General features: G+C 39.1%; 1 protein-coding gene across 1 annotated transcript; it reads right to left on the bottom strand.

Annotated features, from left to right (window-relative positions):
- Positions 1-2,553: 2,553 nt before the first annotated feature.
- On the bottom strand, positions 2,554-19,715 carry LOC309687184 (uncharacterized protein). The gene is made up of 15 exons (XM_082501950.1): positions 19,648-19,715; positions 19,505-19,525; positions 19,179-19,224; positions 16,688-16,830; positions 15,744-15,878; positions 15,401-15,595; positions 15,005-15,018; positions 14,878-14,900; positions 13,639-13,739; positions 11,971-12,062; positions 11,153-11,379; positions 8,106-8,265; positions 4,392-4,554; positions 4,214-4,264; positions 2,554-4,123 (listed from the first exon to the last, which is right to left on the bottom strand). Exons 1-15 carry the CDS (start codon positions 19,673-19,675, stop codon positions 3,825-3,827), a joined length of 1,698 nt encoding a protein of 565 aa, XP_082358076.1. The 5' UTR covers positions 19,676-19,715; the 3' UTR covers positions 2,554-3,824.
- Between the last annotated feature and the right edge of the window lie 1,025 nt (positions 19,716-20,740).

The raw sequence follows: 20,740 nt of genomic DNA, 5'->3' as shown, positions 1-20,740 counted from the left end.
TTAGCCCAGCGGCTTTACCCTTGAGGTCCCGTCTTCTTCACTTCATCTCACCAGTGAGTCTGAGCTCACAGGGACTGAGTGAGGCCGAGTAATCGTGACTGTGCCTGCCTTAGGTTGTCCCAGGGTTTCGAGGTGGGATCTTACCCGTCATGGGCTATCCAGCCTTCCATACTCGCCTGATACGGGGCCCAAGTGGGCAGGGGAGGGAACACACTGGCTCTGGAAATTAAAGGAGTGTAAGCTGCTTCCTTCATTGCATCTTATATTAAACTATCTCACTTCTGATTCCTTCCTAGAATAATTTCACATATGGCACTTTGTGTATGTGTGTTTTCTATTCATTAATGTAATTGTCAGTTATTTTCTCTCTTCATTTTACTTTTTTATCTGTTGGTTTGTAACGTTCTACTTTAGTTCTACTAAATCTTGATGTAAAAACAATACACCCTTATTTCACGCACACACACTCTGCAGACTTCCTCTGTTCACACACCGCCTTGCACTCACTCTACTATAATCTTTCATAGTGTTATTATTATTTATTATTTTGTACACATCACACAGAATCATTCAAATCGAGTACTCACAGCATTCACATCACAACCTTCAACGTGCTCACTTTCAATCCTGCAAGACGCAGAGATGGACATCTCCTTCACCTAACATAAACTAAATTACCATATCAACATACAATTACTGAAATTCAGACTCAAATACACCGTCTGTTTTAATAAAGTCAAAGAGTAAACGGGTGTACCAAGTGTATGTACTTATGTGTTTTTAAACTGAAAGAAAAGAAACTCAAACTCTTATAACATCACTCATGCCTCTCTCAAATTAAAAACACTTTCAAACTTTAAAACATCCTACTTTACATCACCAAAGAAATACCTCTCACACCTTTATTCATCATTCAAAACCTTCTAGTCACCGCATTCACACTTAAACTGTGACCAGAGTTGAGGAATATAACTCAAAACACACTTTCCTAAGAGTATTTTAGACATGCTTGTCATAATCAAAAAGAGCAAGTAAAAAACAAACAAACAAAAAATGGAAACCTCCATTACTTCTCACCGCACACACAAGAAATTGAAAAAATAAACCACACCAGCAACTAATGCTGGAGAAAAGTTACTACTGAAAGTAATATGTTAATCTTAAGTATATACAGTGCACTCAATATATTTATATATCTACATCCAAACTCAGTCAATTACTATACATCCACTACGGCAACTCAATACTTTATTTATAGTCCTCTAATAAACATAAATGGCATTTTAAACACACTCAACAATGTTTGCAGCAGTATTTGTAAAACCAACTGTGGTTTAAACAGTTCACTGCTTACTCATTTGCATTTTCACTCACACACACACCGTCTAAAAATAGCTCCAGCATTGCCTCAGACTCCTTTCACACAGAGATCTCTTATTTTATATTACAAAGACATCTTATATTTACAACCACTGTCAGATCTGTCAGCTTTAGCGCCTACACAATTTCGACAAATTTAAAATAACCGCCCAGCGGATAAACTCCCTGAGTTTTTTGCGACCAATTAACCAGTATCAGACTTTAACTGTTTCTGGCCTCATCTCTAAAATCCCTAACTCAATTTAAAAGCGTCAACCAACCCAAACTTTGCCTGAAGCTCTATTTTTGGCATTACACAGCCAAGGCTTACCCCGAAGTTTTAAGTTAAAGTTACACGCCCGAAGTCCAACTTCTTCTGACCAAAAAAGCGCAGGTACCGTTCGAAACGGTAAGGAGACTCTAACTCCTAGCTTAATTCCAGGATGCCCTGTACCCCACAGTTAAGCCAAACTGAACTAACCCTGTTCACCGACAGGTCAATGTCGCGCGTCCACGACAAGGAGGGAGCATAACCTCCGGGCTCTGCGCTTCCTACCAGTCCAACTGGCGTTCTTGAGTAATTTATAATACTTTGAAACAACAGTAAAACACCCAACAAAGTGTATGACTGAGGCAGATCGACCCTGATGGACAATGGGGACTCTAACCCACAAATTGACCAACAAAGGTCTGACCTAATGACCAACCGGGACTTTAACCCACAAAATGACCAAATTCCCTACCAAACTACTTGAGACTCTAACTCAATTTCTTTGGGACTTCAACCCAGTATTTAAACTTTTCCTGGCAGACTCTAACTGCTTTAGCAGACTTTAACTGCTTTCATTTCTTCTTTCTTCTTAGCAGAACTCTAACTGCTTCAACTCATGAGATTTTTCATCAAAATCAAAACAGACATCCACCAGTAATTTCAGTGAGTAGACTTAAATTTTATCATATCCAATTTGGCACACTTTGGAAATAATTCAACAGGTAGTGCCTTACCTTTGGATAAGCCGGCTTATGCCCACTCACTTTGACCACTGGAATTCATGTCTGCCCGTCAGACCACCTGAGACCACGAATTTCACCGTCTACACCTCCAATCCTCCCTCCTCAATTACCGGACGAAGCCCCCAAATATTAAGGTTCAAAATTGAGGAAGGAGAGTACAAACCACCATGGTCCAGAAGATCTTGGTCAAACAATGATTTTAATGAACACACACGTGTGGGAAGACAACTCTGTACGCAGACAGCAATTGATCTTCGACTTAATCAAAGCATAAACAGATATTTTATAGCATCAGGGTTTGATTTACTGACGCCCCTTCATGCGTCACAGATACATTTTATACATAGATCAGATCAACACCACAATGACTTTTAACCCAGAAGATCATCTTCTATTTTCATGGCCGATTCCTCCGGTCAACCTTTCAATTCCTCTTTCTTGCCGAGAAGACAAGGACGGTTCCTCTTTTACCGAGACATGACTAATCTCTCTCTCCTCTAAATAAATCTAACTCATGTGTGTGTGTGTGTGTCACGACCTCACATGCTCTTTCTCAATTCACCTGTTGCACTTCTGACCTTTCACTAGACCAGAGGCTCACTGAGACTATGTGTATGTCTTCTACTAAATAAATGTTTTAACCAAGAACCTCTACTAAAACCTTAATATGAAATGACCTGATATATAAGTGTTTTGTAAGCATGTATTGCAATTCCTTCTATGTTCTAGTTTTCCCTCAGCATGTATCACCTGAACAGTCACGTCAGTGAAGCTTAAGACCTTTAAAGAACCTGAACATCAACTCAAATAAGCACAGATATGCAATGTGTACATAATAGCCATAACTGCACCTGGAATACAAAGTTAACATCATCATAAACATCTTAAGGCCATCTTAAAGCTATCTGTTACATTGTTAAAGCAATGATCATACTGCAGATTATATTATTAATGCAATGGTAATAATGATGATTATTTAACAATAGCAGTAAAATAAGTTCCCTGCTCCACAAGCTCCACTGTAAATCTATCAAAGCCACATTCAACACATAGAATAAACTCAAGATCATTTATCTGCTTTGTTTGCAACAATGAGGAAACAGGCTTCATTTGGCCATAAAGCTGCATGCATATCAATTGTCCAATATACAAGTCCCAAAGAGTTCACACAGTCCTGAAAGGATTGACATTTTAAGGATTCCATAAAGTATTAAAAACAGTCCTTATATTGAAAATTAGATTTGAATCTTAAGCTACAGAGAGCAAAATTAAAAACCAGCTCAAAGACAAAGTAATCCCCACAATATATCTGTTTTAGAAACATGTACATTTAGAAGTGAAGGTTATAATGCTACCAGCCTATCTGTTCATTATTGCCTTTGTTACATTTTGAAGTTCAGGGTCTAGCTGCTGGGCTGGTGTCAGCATACACTCAGCTTTAGTGTGAGTGCTCAGTATGCAAAAGGAATATTGATTAATTTTCGGTGAGTGGTGATCCTAGGTGAACACTTGGAAATAATGAAATGGAGTGGCTGCAGAAAAGAATCATCGATGAAACCAGTGAAAATATTGTCTTTGTTAAAGAAGTAGGTCTTCCCAGGAATCAGTTTAGGATAGCTACAGCGATCATTTGTTTCCAGGACGTAGGGCAAAGGCAGAGCTTTCACTTTGGCCTGCATCCCATAGACCTTCAAAACATTCCTGAACACAACGCTCTGCAGAGAGACACTTTCCACAGCCCCAATGTACACTAAGGAGAAAGATACACAAATATATTACACTACTAATTCATATCAATTCATAAATATCATTTTTTTTTACCAATATGTTTTTATAATACCTCTGCAAAGATTAGCTTTATTCAAATTATTCACAGATAGAACTCTGGATTCTGAAAAACAAAGAACATTATAGACATATTATTGGTAAAGTGAGATCTCTAGGTTGTGCAATCAAGATAAATTGACATAAAATTAAGTCCTACTTTGTAAGAGAGAATGTGTAACATCTAAACAGACCTTTTATCATCTTTCTCTGATCCTGTCCTGCTTCATGGATTGATCTCAGCCTCCCAGCACAGCATGACCACAGGCTGGTGTTATAGTAGAGGTGACCACAGCAGCTAAACCCTGTCTTGGCAGAGTACAGCACCTCTTTGTCCTCACTTGAGCAGCAAATGTCCTGGATTTGAAGATATATCATCAATTATGGTTAATGAAAGCACAACAGTTTGCAGTCATTGTGCTAATTCAGGCAGTCCACAATCTCACATTCATGGTAAAAAAAACTTCCTTGACTTACTTGAGTTATAGTATATACCTGCTTAAAACCTAATAATAATAGTTATGGTGCAACATAAGCTGTATTTAAATTAGAGATCCTTCTTTTCTTTAAAAAAATCACCTGTGTATATCAACGAGCTCGTCAATAGCTTCAATGCTAAAATGTTAAATGTAATGGACACTATTGCTCCCATTAAGGTGAAGGTTATCTCTGGAAGGAAAAAGTCTCCATGGAGAAACTCCACACTGGTGAAAAATGAAAAAAGAGTGTAGGAAAGCTGAGCGCAGATGGAGAAAAACAAAGGTTCATTATGACATCTATAAAGAGAAACTTCACAATTATAATTTACAACTGAGGAGTGCAAGAAGGTCCTACTTCTCTGACATCATCACTAAAAACAGCCATAATGCTCGGGTCTTATTTTCTACAGTTGACAGGCTAACAAACCCTCCTGTGTCAGTGGCAGCTGAACTTCACTCGACCATGGCCTGCAATGACTTTGCCAAATCCTTCACAGAAAAAATCCAAAAGATTAGACAAGCAATTGGTACATCAAGAGCAGATCCAGGATATGTACTGTGTCCACCGAAAAACTGTTTAAACACCATCAAACGGTTTCACCCGATTAACAGCAAAGACCTGGAGGACATCTTAAGTTAACTGAACTCCTCCTCCTGCTGTTTAGATGTCCTGCCAACAAGTTTTTTCAAAAGGTCTCAAAGACTTTAGAGTCAGACCTGTTACAGATCGTCAACTTTTCTTTATTATCAGGTGTGTTTCCAGAACCACTAAAAACTGCTGTAATCAAACCTATACTGAAAAAGGACAATCTTGACAAGACACAAATGAACAACTACAGTCCGATCTCAAATCTCCCATTTTTAAGTAAGATCACTGAAAAAGCAGTTTCTCAACAGCTCAGTTACTTCTTAAAACAGAATAACTGCTATGATGCCTTCCAGTTAGGTTTTAGACAGAACCACAGCACTGAAACCGCTCTGACCAAAGTGTTTAATGACATATGTCTGAATACAGACATTATAAAGAACAACAAAATAAACTATCACAGCTATGCAGATGACACACAAATATATATCACAATGTCACCAGGAGACCAAGGCCCTGTACAGGCTCTTGGTAAATGCTTTGAGGAAATTAATGACTGGTTGTGCCACAATTTTCTCCAGGTAAACAAAAACAAAACTGAAGTAATAGTTTTTGGTGCCAAAGAAAAACGATTACAGGTCACCAGAGAACTCCAATCTATACACCTAAAAACCACAAACCAGGCGAGAAATTTGGGTGTAGTGATGGATGCAGACCTAAACTTAGAAAAACACATTAAGACAATAACAAAATCAGCTTACTATCACCTCAAGAATATTTCAAGGATAAAAGATCTGATGTCTCAACTAGAGATGGCACGATACCACTTTTTTTATGTCCGATACCGATATCATAAATTTGGATATCTGCCGATACCGATATGAATCCGATATAGTGTTTTTTAATCAACAAAACTGTTTTTTATATCTTGCTGCATTTTGTATAAGTTCATACTCAAGTTTAAAACAACAACTACACTAAAGCTATTCGGTTATACCTGTATGCAAAAAAAAAATATTTCATAGTTCAGCAATACTGATCAATCTAATAAACTCAAACCTACACCATCCTCCCTATTCTGGTATTTTAAAGAGTACTTAGCGTAAATATTAAGCAACCTAACTAATAGGGTTCCAACTCCCAGCAACAACAAAAATAAATAAATAAAAAATAGGGAACCACCCCTCACGCTCCACCTCATGATGCTTAATCGACGTAATCAACCTTAATTTGATGCAGTGTGAAAAAAATGCACAGAAATCAATTATTTTTCAAGAAATATTAAATAGATTCAACATCTTTCTTCAACAAAATTGCAGACTGCACAGATGGTACATTCCCAAAGGAAAAAGTACTATAGCTTACTAGAGTATATTAGACTTAATAGTTACTATATACAGTAATTGACTTCTATTCATTTTACATCAAATTAAAACTTTGGGTGTCAGATAATTATTTATTAAAAGCTAGACATTTTAAATGAGAATAAGAAAGAAAAGTATGTCTTTGTGCCCCCTTTTCCCTGTTAATGCCCTATCGGCCCCCCTGGCTAAACTTTGCTAGATCCGCCCCTGCACAGTTACCAGCCATCAGCTACGTAGAAAAAGATCCTGGTGTAGAAAGTAATATTAAATAAATTCTAACAACAGCTGATCAAGCTTAAACGTGCTGCTGTTGTTCAGCCGCTGGTTTCCTCTTTCTGGTACAAAGTGGGCCAAAAGCAAACAAGAGACACGGACTCGCGACAGAAAAGCCGATCAGCTGATCATTAAGCAGTTTCATGATTGAAGTAGCAGCAAGAAGAGGCAGTCGCTTGTTAAGCTTAACGCAGGAATGCTTTACAAACATTCAGAGATGGACTTACACACTTGCTTTACTTCTCTCGGGATAACTTTGTCCGAGATGAAATGCCGGGTTGCTAGCGAAGCTCCAAATGCTATCCAGACCACCGACAGGTCCCGCATGCCACAGCCGCTCTATCACGTGATGCATACTGCTCCGACGTGCTAACGTTCTGAGGTGAGTTACGGCGTGTTGCAAGTTTTGTGAGGTGCTTTCGTGATATTTAATGGATCGGATTACATTTTTTTATTTTTCTCCGATATTTCTGGAACAAACTCCCAGAAAGCCTCAGATCAGCTGAAACACTCAGTTTATTTAAATCCAGGTTGAAGACTCACCTATTCTCAGCTGCATTTGAATAAAGCACCAAATCCACACTTTTAAGCTTAAATTTCAAAACTTACATTTTAACTACTGATTTTATCTACTGTTCTGATTTTATCTACTGTTTTTTCTATCAATTTTAAATCATGCTTTTTATTTGTTTTTGTTTTTTAATGTCTCTGTAAAGCATCACCTTGTTGTTGAATTGTGCTATATAAATAAACTTACCTTGCCTTCCCTATGTCTTTAAGCTCTGCACAATACAGACAGTCGGAGACCAAATGCATTCTAACATGCTGTTAAACAAAGCTTCAAACAAAGCTTCTGTTCAGTAAATAATACTTCAATTGCATAGTGGTGTGGACCTGCTGGTTTCCTCAGGGTTTTTCTCCTGCCCTATCATTTTCTATCAGTTATAAGTTTCCTTTCTTTAAACATTATCCTTCATATTTTTTCACACAAAAAGGCATAAAAATCTGCCAAGGTTTACTAGTCACTGTGATAATCCCTTGTGAATAAGAGAGTAGCCAAAAGTAGCTTTTATAGTAGCTAAATCATGTTTTGTACAACATTTTTAAAATGACCACAAGAGCAAGATGAAGCCTGTCAGAATTGCGCATAACAATAGTAGAAAATACAAAATGATTTGTTGCTGTCATTTGTGTCACTGACTTTACCTGTGGCCTTTGCAGAATGGATCCACAGCATTGTGCATCCCCTCCATGCTTGTCTAACGATGTCAGATTGTACAGTGTTCCTGCACAGCACTTCATCTGTGGGTCTTTAATGTTGTAGGCTTTGACCCCACAGCAGTAAATGTTTTCTGATTTGAGATGCCTGGTTGGGAAACAGAGGGACAAATTAATATCAAATAAGAAGAGTGATAAATATGTTCATAAGAGGGCGAATTACATTAGTCTATATGTGTATTGCTAGATGTTAGCATAAAAGATAATGTCTTCATTTGTGCACTGAAAAAACAGAACATCGTCAGAGTTGCTGGATCTGCGTCTATATGGCTCTGTAGTTTAAGGTTTGTATTCTTAACTAGTGATTATATGATCATGGGTCTAATGCCACGTTAGAAAGTAATGCAAAATATTGATAAGATAATTTTCTCCAGGGATTAAAAAAGGAAAAACAATGCATTATGTTTTAAAAAGCAATGAGCAATGTTCATTAACTTGTTTTTTTTTTTTTGTTATAACATTCCTCTCATTGACATATGACACATAACAAATAAAGAAAGACATAAACATAAATATGATCTTCTTTTGGTATTTAGGTATCGCCACAACTGGCAGCAAAGTTCGTGAAAACAAGCTCTGATAGTTACTGCATCTTACGAGCCACCAAGATTCAGCAAGTTCAGCTGTTACAAAGCCTACCATAAAACAGCAACTGAGACCTGGATATGAATAGCTACTGAGTTGTGTGATAATTCATACATTAACACTGGTTCCAGCCCATATGGCAATACAAAACATTGAATGTTGCAATAAATGCAGTTACTGAATATGAATGTACATTCATTGAACACTGGAGTCATGACAAGCATGCACATGCACAGGTTTTAACAATAAACTTAAACTGAAAAAGCACCAAGCCCAGACAGAGACTCAGAGTGATGAGGCAGAGAAATTCTTTTAGTAACTCAATGCATTGAAAGGAAAAATAGGTGGGAAAGACCTTCGGTATGTCTGGAATTTCTGCCTGTCTCGTACAGTGGGGCAAAAAAGTATTTAGTCAGCCACCGATTGTGCAAGTTCCCCCACTTAAAATGATGACATAGGTCAGTAATTTGCACCAGAGGTACACTTCAACTGTGAGAGACAGAATGTGAAGAAAAAAAATCCATGAATTCACATGGTAGGATTTGTAAAGATTTTATTCGTAAATTAAGGTGGAAAATAAGTATTTGGTCACCTCAAACAAGGAAAATCTCTGGCTCTCACAGACCTGTAACGTCTTCTGTAAGAAGCTTTTCTGTCCCCCACTCGTTACCTGTATGAATGGCACCTGTTTGAACTCATCATCTGTATAAAAGACACCTGTCCACAGCCTCAAACAGTCAGACTCCAAACTCCGCCATGGCCAAGACCAAAGAGCTTTCGAAGGACACCAGGAAAAGTATTGTAGACCTGCACCAGACTGGGAAGAGTGAATCTACAATAGGCAAGCAGCCTGGTGTGAAAAAATCAACTGTGGGAGCAATCATCAGAAAATGGAAGACATACAAGACCACTGATAATCTCCCTCGATCTGGGGCTCCACGCAAGATCTCATCCCGTGGGGTCAAAATGATCATGAGAACGGTGAGCAAAGATCCCAGAACCACACGGGGGGACCTGGTGAATGACCTGCAGAGAGCTGGGACCAAAGTAACAAAGGTCACCATCAGTAACACACTACAACGGCAGGGAATCAAATCCCGCAGTGCCAGACGTGTTCCGCTGCTGAAGCCAGTGCATGTCCAGGCCCGTCTGAAGTTTGCCAGAGAGCACATGGATGATACAGCAGAGGATTGGGAGAATGTCATGTGGTCAGATGAAACCAAAGTAGAACTTTTTGGTATAAACTCAACTCGTCGTGTTTGGAGGAAGAAGAATACTGAGTTGCATCCCAAGAACACCATACCTACTGTGAAGCATGGGGGTGGAAACATCATGCTATGGGGCTGTTTTTCTGCCAAGGGGACAGGACGACTGATCCGTGTTAAGGACAGAATGAATGGGGCCATGTATCGTGAGATTTTGAGCCAAAACCTCCTTCCATCAGTGAGAACTTTGAAGATGAAACGAGGCTGGGTCTTCCAACATGACAATGATCCAAAACACACCGCCCGGGCAACAAAGGAGTGGCTCCGTAAGAAGCATTTGAAAGTCCTGGAGTGGCCTAGCCAGTCTCCAGACCTCAACCCCATAGAAAATCTGTGGCGGGAGTTGAAAGTCCGTGTTGCTCGGCGACAGCCCCAAAACATCACTGCTCTCGAGAAGATCTGCATGGAGGAATGGGCCAAAATACCAGCTACTGTGTGTGCAAACCTGGTAAAGACCTATAGTAAACGTTTGACCTCTGTTATTGCCAACAAAGGTTATGTTACAAAGTATTGAGTTGTATTTTTGTTAATGACCAAATACTTATTTTCCACCCTGATTTACGAATAAATTCTTTACAAATCCTACCATGAGGATTCATGGATTTTTTTTTCACATTCTGTCTCTCACAGTTGAAGTGTACCTCTGGTGCAAATTACTGACCTCTGTCATCATTTTAAGTGGGGGAACTTGCACAATCGGTGGCTGACTAAATACTTTTTTGCCCCACTGTAAATGATTTACTTTATTAATCTCAGAGGAGATTATGTGGGCACAGTTGTTCCATGACAGTAAGAACAGTAACTAACTAACTAAATCAAATAAAACAAAAAAGTGACAGAGTTACAAAAATATAACAAATAGCTCTAATTACAAATATCCCAGTACATTAAACAAAATGAAATATATACAGGTGACATTGAGGTGCTCCTCTTATCATAATGATGTTGTAATTTTGTCTGTAGAGGGTGCGATATTAAGAGTAAACAAAAAAAGCAAATATAATACCAGTGAATATGAATGTGATTTAAAAAAAAATTCAAGTGTTTAAAACCATTAAAAAGAACACACACACACACACACACACACACACACACACACACACACACACACACACACACACACACCTGTGTCCATTGCAGCAGATCTCAGCATGAGGCTGGTAAATTTCTGTCCCACAGCAGTGTTGTCCTGGGCTGCCATGAAAGTGAGAACAACACATGGTCCCTTTAGCCGGGTTGTAAGGAATACCCATCTCTGAACATTCCTCTCCATCGTCTCTGCCCTCGTACAAGCTCTTATTACAACACAGAACTCCACGTTGTGCCGAGCCATACGGCGTCTCTCCACAGCACTTGAAGAATCAGAGGCAATGAATTTAAGTGTGAAGCAATGCAGACAAAACCAGGCTTTTCCTCTACACATTCAAATGCACATAGGTGATATCCTACACACACACACACACACACACACACAATATCCCACACACACACACACAATATCCCACACACACACACAATATCCCACACACACACACAATATCCCACACACACACACACACACACACACACACACACACACACACACACACACACACACACACTTTTGCATTAGTTGTAACTGCTACCTATGCCTTTAGATGACCTTTAGACATCAGATCGTAAATACCCTTGGTTACTGTATAAAAGGAGCAGGGTGGAACTCAGAGCTCTCTGATCAAACTTGCATAGAAAAAGCTCTTTTTTTCTTCTGGGATCATTCTGTACCATTCCTGTCAGTGCTCCAGATTCAAGTGTTCTTTTAGTAGAATTTAATACTGAAATGAATGTGCATACATTAGCTAATTTAAAAAGATAAAAATTGTTAACCTTTGCATTAAAAAGTTAAAATTAAAACTCTTCCAGCTAAGCAGCCAGAATAACAAGTAAAGCAATTAGTCCATTACTTGATCTATCCAAGGCTTCCACGCAGATACACATCCATCACAACAGACTTGTGTGCGTGGGTTATACACAGTTGGTGTTGTCTTGCTTAGACCTAAATAGAGAGATGTGAGGGTCAGAAAGGTGGAAAGAAGAGAGAGGAGTTGCAATAAAAACTTATCAGACTGAACATGTTGAGATAAATGATATGTGGAAAAGATGACTTAGAGAGAGAAGAAAATACACGTTCCCTGTTTCGCACACTTACTACTCGAGTTTCAAATACAATACCCTCTTTAATAGACATAAGTTTATTGTCTCCATCTGCAAAGGGTAAGCGACGCACAGAGGAATTACCTGTCAGAAAAAAGAACCCTGATGGCATGTGAAGCCAAATGTGCAAAAATCAGAGTGAGGTAAAACTGTGGTAAAGTGGAGGGAATAAGTGAAAAAAGAGTTGGGTGACTTTCTGGTTCAACAACATGTCATAAAGATAACAAGTTATAGCGGTACAACAAAGTTAATGAACCCATTCAGATCTCCAGAAATGTTTTTAACAAACGAGCTGCAGTTTGCCATGTGTTGTTGGGCTAACATCCTTTTTGGAGTTTGCAGTTTATGGGAGCTAGTTTTATCCAAAAGATGTTGCTCATCTAATGAGTCATTTCCATAGTTAAGGAAAAAAAAAAAAACACACTTGCTTTTTGTCTCTCTCCCCTCCTGTCTTTTAATTTCACTTGCTCTTTATTCATTAAAAAGCTTTGAGTAGCCAGGCTTTCATGCGTCACCTGCTTTTCCCATGACGTTGATCCTCGCAAGACAGACTTCTTAACCGTCTCAAAGTATGATGACACATGCTTCATTGTCGGTAAGCATAAAGAAATTTAGTTCACTGTCTGGATTTATCTGAGGGCAACCTGAGAAGTAAGTCAGACAGAAACAACTCTTCCCAACATTCTGTTTTTTTAGTCAAATCGTTCAGTCATTTGTCTCTGTGGCTTTATTCACAGCCTTTACTGTCGCTTCCTCCCACATTTTTTTTGCCTTATTTTCAGCAGGGTTTGTTATTGGCTAATTGTCTGCCTATAACAACAAATATTTTACATTTAGTTGAACTCTGTTTGTGGCATGAAATACTGCTCTTTTTTGAGTTAAAGCATCAAACCATTTGTTAGGGTGTGGGGCTTGAGTAACTTGCATCATGAAAGCCTTCTTATTACTGAAAAATAAATCGAGGATTTGGAAGAACTTGCTGGCATGCAGATGTCTTTTTTTCATGTTAGACAATGCCCAGTTATTCTTTATAATAGATTACATGGTAGTAAAAGAGTACAAAGCTGGCTCGAGAACCATCACAGACGGAAAACACGTAGGGCACAGCAAAATCAAAAAAAGGAGTACAAAGGTATATGTGTTCCTGTCCCCGTCTTTTAGAACTGTTTAAGGTTTATGACTTCAAAATGAGCGAAAATTGCACCATTTCTTATTTTAATATCATTTTCGATTTACATTATTAGTTTAGTATTTTGTTGAAGTTCTTTGCTTTCACACTGATACACACAAGATACCAAAAAGCTCTAACTGCTATTGAAGCTGTATAGTTAAGATCACCCTGTGGTGCCAAGTCACATCAACTAGTAACTAACAGATAAAGTGGATAAATGTCAAAACAAACATGGAGACGGTGTTACCTGAGGCACAGAACCAGTGAGGCTTTTGATTTCTCTCACAGCACTGACTTTCCTTTGGATTGTAACATGATGACCCACAGAGGTGTGTGTTTGGTTCAGTGCTGTGGATGTACAAAGACGGGCAAAAATAAACACACAAGCTGTCCACATCACATGAACAAAACCACAAAGTCGAACACAATTAATAGTTTGTTTGTTTTTTTGTTCTTTTGTAAACAGCATAGACTAATGTATGGCACACAAGTGTAAAATATGTATAGAGATTTCATTTAATAAAGTCAAACCGGAATAAATGGAAAGTGGAATGGTCCCTTTACCTATCTTTAGAGGTATGTGATACATCTTATATACCTATATCTGAAACCTATCCCAGCTACCATAGAGGCAAGCTACACCCTGGACAGATCACCAGCCTGACGCAGGGCTAACGCAGAGAGACAGACAACCATTTGCATTTACTCGTACAGGCAATTTGGAATCACCAATCAACCTAACACCACTAACTGCATTTCTTTGGACTGTGGGAGGAAGCCAGAGTACCCGAAGAAAACCAACACAGGCAAGGGGAGAACATGACAGAGAGAGAGAGAACTATATAAACATATAGATATGGATGTAAATTACATGAATTAAAAATTCCCCTCTTCCCCCTGCTTACCCCTTCTTCAAGCTTGGGTCCTCTGCTTGTCTACCACTACTGTGTCCGGTTCATAGCCATCACCAGTTTGTCTGTCTGTATCTGGAAGTCCCACAGGCTCTTAGTTTGGTGATTCACAACCACCCATGTCCTGTTTAGACCTCAGGACTTCCAGGCCATACTCTGCACAGATGTTCCTGTATGCTATGCTGGTGACTTGGTTATGGCGTCCTATGTATGCCCTGCCTGCTAGCATCTTGCACCCTACTGTTATGTGGCGGATTGTCTCAGTGGCATCTTTACACAGCCTGCACCTGGGGTCTTGCTTGGTGTGGTAGACTCCAGCTTCTATGGATCTTTTGCTCAGGGCTTGTTCCTGTACTGCCATGATTAGTGCCTCTGTGTTGTCTTTGAGACTTCCAGATACAGATGGGCAAACTGGTGATAGCTTACCAACCAGACATAACAAAGGTGAAAAAGCAGAGAACAGTGCCGTGGTGATACAATTAGCTATAAGAAGCAAGATTAGAAAGAAGGACGCTTGAGAAATGCCAAGGGCTGACAAAGACCTAGAATAATTGCAAAAAGTTCCTTTAACCTACCAGTTGGGTTGAAGCTCTGTGATCTGTAAAATAAAATGGGATGTAAAATTATTGTTTAAGAAAGGACCAATACGTTTCTTTATTGACCAATCTAAGGCAATTAATACTTTTGTTACAGTGTGCTTACCTGTTTTTCCACACCTGTGGACAAAAAGCATCAAGATTTTTAAATAAGAAGGAAATATGCTTAATTTCAGCTTATATTTCAGTTTACTGAAAAAAACAAAAAACAAAACAATTTCCACTTGAAAGGCCTGTAGAGGGAAAGACAAAGTCAACATACAGGCTTCACTCACAGTAATTAGCATAAGCTTCCTTTAACCATCCAAAGGAAAATGGAAAAAGGGAAATTTGCTACAAGCAAACTAATCGAAAGCTGATTATTTTTTTAAGCAAATGTAACCATGCAGACGCCTCAGTTTGACATACCTAAAGACTGATATGTAAAGTTGGATTCAAACTACAAAAAATGTCATGAAATCCATTCAGCAAAGAATGACATGCTATTATGTACTGAGCTGACCTGGACTGAAATTCTTGACACAGCAGGGTGAATCCTTCGATTGTATCTCCAACTTCTCCTCATTTGAACAGCAGCACTGAGTCTCAGTGTCATACTGGCTGTGACCGCAGCACTCATGGTGACGGGAATTCCTCACCAGAATTGTCTTATTATCAGCTGGACCACAACACAACTGTTTGTCCTTATCAAAAACATCTGTGGAAAAGATCATTGTCTTTTTTTTTTTTTTGACTTCAAATATAACTCAACTGAGAAGCTGCTCCAATATCCTCAAAATGTTTGAATGGAGTACATTTCACAGAAATTTAATTTAGTCTTCTTTTCCAACTGTGTGTCTGCTCACCTTTACCACAGCATTCAGCCATTGGTCCACGTTTTGATATGATGGTTGATTGACAACATATTTCATTGATTGGGTTGTACACCTTTAGGTCACAGCACTTGGACACCTTTTCACTCAGACCCTGAGTAACACTGGCTGTTAAAACAAGACACAATCACTAGAACCACTGTCTAAAATCAGTACCAGAAAGTCCACAAGTTTAAAGAGAACAAAAAAGTTCAGTCTAGTGTGGTATTTTCATTTTTAGTTGAGCAGCACTGAGTCACTGGAAACCTAGAACAAAATATGAGCTGGATGAGCTTTGATGTCCACTCAAAAAAAAACTGGGAAAAATTATAAAAATGGATAGGCATATCCAATTTGACCTCAGGACTTCGAGGCCATAATCAGCACAAATGTTTCTGTATACTATGCCGGCCACTTGGTTATGGCATTCCACGTACGACCTGCCTGCTAGCATCTTGCACCCTGTTGTTATGTGCTGATGGCTCAGAGGCATCTTTGCATAGTCTGCAAGTCTGCACCTGGGGTCTTACCTGGTGTGGTAGATCCCAACCTACCAGGTTGGGGTTCCAAGATGCTAGCAGGAAGGGCTAGCATCTTGGAATGCCATAACCAGCTGACTAGCATAGTATACATATACAGGGACATGCAGAGATAAATGTAGCTATAACAAATGTTGACAACATCAGGAAGAAACATGAGAAACTTGAGAAACACCAAGTGCTGAAAGAGGAGAGAGGACATGGAACCAAAACCCAGTTTATATGTTCTCTGGAGAACATTAAAGTTCCACACAGAAAGGCCCTAGCCAGATGTTGGATGTTGGACCTTCTTACTCCTAGACAACAGTGCTAAACACTGTGCTATTGTGCTTCCTTTCAGTCTAAATCGGTACAATTCAACTCCAGTTTTAGTTATGTAGCTAGTTCATAAATTATTACCTGTGATGTTGTGTTTACAACAAGTGGCTGTTTCAGGATTGTAAGGCTCATTTCCACAACAAGACAAACTTCCACCTGGGTGAAGTCTGTTTCCACAGCAAGTAGCCTCTTGGATGTCATACACTGTTCCATCACAGTCTTTTCTGAAAAGCGAAGATAACCAAACCCAGGATATCAACACTGACAGTCATTTTCACAGACATAAAAGTACACATATATATTAACTATAATCATCACATCATCTGAACAGTCAAATCTGTACAGATTTCCTCATTTTTGCTTTATTATACTGCCCTCTGATGGAAAACATGTTAACGTCTACATACAACTAGACCATCGGTGTGCAAATAGATGCACTGCTTAGCTACAATATGACTGAAGGGATCACGTTTTAACATCTCCCTGTCTGTGATTGGCTGGTTTTGTGGCACAAATATAACGGTGTACAAAAAGAGTTGAAAGCGCACGGGCAGAAATGTTGAGAGCGCAAGCAGCACATTGCGAGCAAGCGCAAATGCAAAAACTCAGCGAGAGGGGCTGCTATTGTGTGTGTGTGTGTGTGTGTGTGTGTATGGATAATATCAGACAGTAAAATACATTTTTTGCACGCAGCAATGAATTTTGTTCACTCAAATTTAGCTTTTCTTGGCTCAAATAAAATTCTTTTTAATTTCTCCTCAAAATGCAAGCTTGCAGAATTTGCAGGTGCAAGTCTAGACTTGCTCTTTACATGCGCTCACTTTTTTTTTTTAACGTGAGCTCAGAATAGTGGCACAAAAATAACGCTAGACAATCTCTCCCTCTCTCTCTCTCTCACACACACACTCACACACACACACTCACACACACACACACACACACTCACTCACAAAGGTTTACCTAGCATTTCATCATGTGTCTGGTGTTTTCGTGTTTGTTGTTGTTTTTGGGTTTTTTTTTAAATTTTGTTTTATTTTGCGAGTTGGTTATCAGATGCTGCTCCAGCCAGCCAGAGAATCCACCGCTGCCCCGTCCTCTCCTCCCTGTGCCGCAAGCAGCGGGCGCACCTCGCCCTTACCCCCAGCAAATGAGCGTCAGAAAGCCGATCGGTGCCTGGCATGATGTCGGGGCAGCTAATTTATTTTATTTTATTTATTTTTTTTGCCGATGCCCGCCCACCCGGCATCGTGGTGGCAACCGCCCGTGTCAAAAACCGCTACTAATTAGACCAGGGGTCGGCAACCTGCGGCTCCGCGTGGTTTGGGAAAATAAATTAGAAGTATTTAGCTGAAGTGTATTTTATTTATATTAGTTCTTTTTTTTAACTTGTAGTTCTAAATTATAAGATTGTGATATTGAAATATAAAAATAAAATTACATTCTATTATTTTTTGATCGCTCAAAATAAGCGTCACACTCGCGGAAGCCGGTATACCCGCCGAAACGCCGTGCATTTATCGGGACTTTCAACCCCAAGTAGGCCAATTATGGGTCTTCGGATCCACATTATGTCAGCAGCTATTCTCCACCGTGAACTATGTTAAAATCAAACACCGCTCACCCCTCACATATAACAGCTTATAGTCCTGCGTAAAGATGAAAGTGACTTCGTACAGCCCCGATTTGCAGACGCTGTGTGCAAAGGTTCAGGAGCAGAAGTCCCATTATAAAGATATCACGGCAGACCAGACGATGTTTCTTTATAGGCCACTTTTCACACACGGTTGCTGTACGTATACAGCCGGCTGTCGCTTTTCTGCTCACAGCCCGACACATAACAACACAACAGCATAGATAGCACAGACTTTAAGGCGACGACGCGTGATTGCGGGTGCCGCTCAGGTGCGTTCGCCTCCCCTGCAGCGGCGCTGCAGACCACGCCCCGCCACACACATTAACCAGGTAAAATACATATTTAGGCAGAATTTTGCAAATATCTATTTTTCATTTTTTTTAGCAGCATAGTGCTTTTTTTCCCCAGTTATTTTTTTAAAAGTCAGGTCAAGGCTCCAAAAGCACAAAGGCGATATGTGTGTGGCGGCTCACAACAGTTTTTGTTTGCTACATGGATCATTTTTGTTCAGCTGGGTGTCTTTCCTTTTGTTATATTTTTTTTAAGAGTTCAAAATACGTTAATTACATAAAGCAACACACCTTAGTTGTTCACACAAAGCATAAAAGTAAAAAACAATATATACAGTGTTATCTTCATTTTAGATGTCAAAAAGTATTTGCGGCTCCCAGTGTTTTCTTTTCCGTGGAAACCGGGTCCAAATGGCTCTTTGGGTGTTAAAGGTTGCTGACCCCTGGACTAGACCATCGGTGTGCGTGTAGATGCACTGCTTAGCTACAATATGACTGAAGGGATCACGTTTTAACATCTCCCTGTACTCAAAAATATCACGATGTCAAGAGTTGACAAGTAGATTCTTAATAAATTATCTGCTTAGATTGGAAAGTGTCCTTTCACTTTGGAGGTCTTCGCACATAAGGTGAGGAAAGTCTGTCTCACCGGTAACAGTCGTTTCTAGAGGCTGCATCAGTATCTCCTGTGGGCTCTGTCAACAAGCACATATTTCAAGTAGTAGTTTAATCAATAAGAACTGAGTCCGTTTAGAAGAGAGAATCAGTCACACTGCCAGATTTTATTTTTCAACAACAAAATTGATGAGTGGACACGCAAGGCATGCAATAAATCTGGGGTCTAGCTGACGACAAAAGTGTTAAATTGTCCACTGAAAAAAATGAATTAATTTTCATCAAAAATAATAACAAATCTGGCAATGTGAAATGTAGCATGCACATCAGCTTTTAGAAGAAAAATTCAACCCTACTTACCGCAAGCGAAAACCACCAAAGCTGAAAAATGAGCGAAAAACATTATTATTCAATTTTCTAAAACTGTGATTTAAATTATTCGAAATATATCCCACAATTGTAATAAAAAAAAATATTTAAAAAAAACCAAAAAAAAACCATACCAAATTGTAGAACCCCAAATAGGAGCATTTTGGACCACTTTAATTGAATCTGATTGCCCTGAAAGTGAAGCAGTGCAGACGGATGAGCCTATATATATCAGCCACACCCACCTGTCCGGTGCCAAGAAGGTGGAGTGCACACACGACTAATGTGCTTGCCTAAAAGTGACAACAACATTGGTTAAGACTTACAAAAAACATTTGTCATGTGGAATGTAGACACCGATTTCCATTCAGATGCAACGTCATTCATTTCATTTTTTCATTTATTTATTCATTTTCAGGCACAACAAATACCTATATTGAACATAAAATACACAAAACAAAAAACAAAACTTGCCTGAAAAAGGAGTGGGACGAAGAAAACTTATTAAATCCCACCCCTATACTCACTCATCAACAAAAAAAAAACAATAAACTTCCCGCAGCTACGCCCATCATTGCATACAGACCCATCAACAGCCCCGGGCAGATACAAGCATCTAAGCGGCAGCTCGCAACCAACAATTAGAGCCTTCATAACTGAATACAGAATATATAAATTATAAATTGCATTACCACAGGTAACAGGCAGTAATAACTACAAGTAACAAACACACATACATATACATACATATATATCTACACACACAAGTACATATATGTACATACATACGCACACTTTATTTTTTATTTTTTATTTTGGAATCCATACCAGCAATGGTAAGAGGACAGACATTACAGAGCACACTAAAACCCATCATTGAGTATACTGTGACCAGACCAACTGTTTGTAGAGAAATTTAAATCTATGAATATTTTTGCATTGTTTCAATTGTAAACTCAGACTGTTCCAGATTTTCACACCACATACAGACACACAAAAGCCTTTACGGGTTGTTCGAGTTCTGGGTAATTTGAATTCTCCAAAGCCTCTCACATTATAAACCTTTTCTCGAATTTCAAATCTAGTTTGTAAATTTGCCGGTAAAAGTTTAGTAAAAGCTTTATACAAAATTATGGATGTATTGTAATTAACCAGATCCTGGAATTTAAGTAACTTTGCCTGAAGAAAGAATTTGTGAGTATGATCTAGATAACCAGCCTTGTGAAT

This window comes from Aulonocara stuartgranti, assembly GCF_965226115.1.
Source record: "Aulonocara stuartgranti genome assembly, chromosome: 14".
NCBI lineage: Eukaryota > Metazoa > Chordata > Actinopteri > Cichliformes > Cichlidae > Aulonocara > Aulonocara stuartgranti.
The sequence above is the reverse complement of the archived record's forward strand: the minus strand, read 5'-3'. Positions and strand labels throughout refer to the sequence as shown.

Bases quoted from the DNA above. Each gene is read 5' to 3' on its own strand.
- LOC309687184 (XM_082501950.1), bottom strand. From the start codon at position 19,675: ATGCTCCTATTTGGGGTTCTACAATTTG. The intron at 15,596-15,743 runs GTGAGCAGACAC...TCTTTTCCACAG, and splicing joins GGCTGAATGCTGTGGTAAAG to ATGTTTTTGATAAGGACAAA. The intron at 4,265-4,391 runs GTCTGTTTAGAT...TTTGTTTTTCAG, and splicing joins TCAGAGAAAGATGATAAAAG to AATCCAGAGTTCTATCTGTG.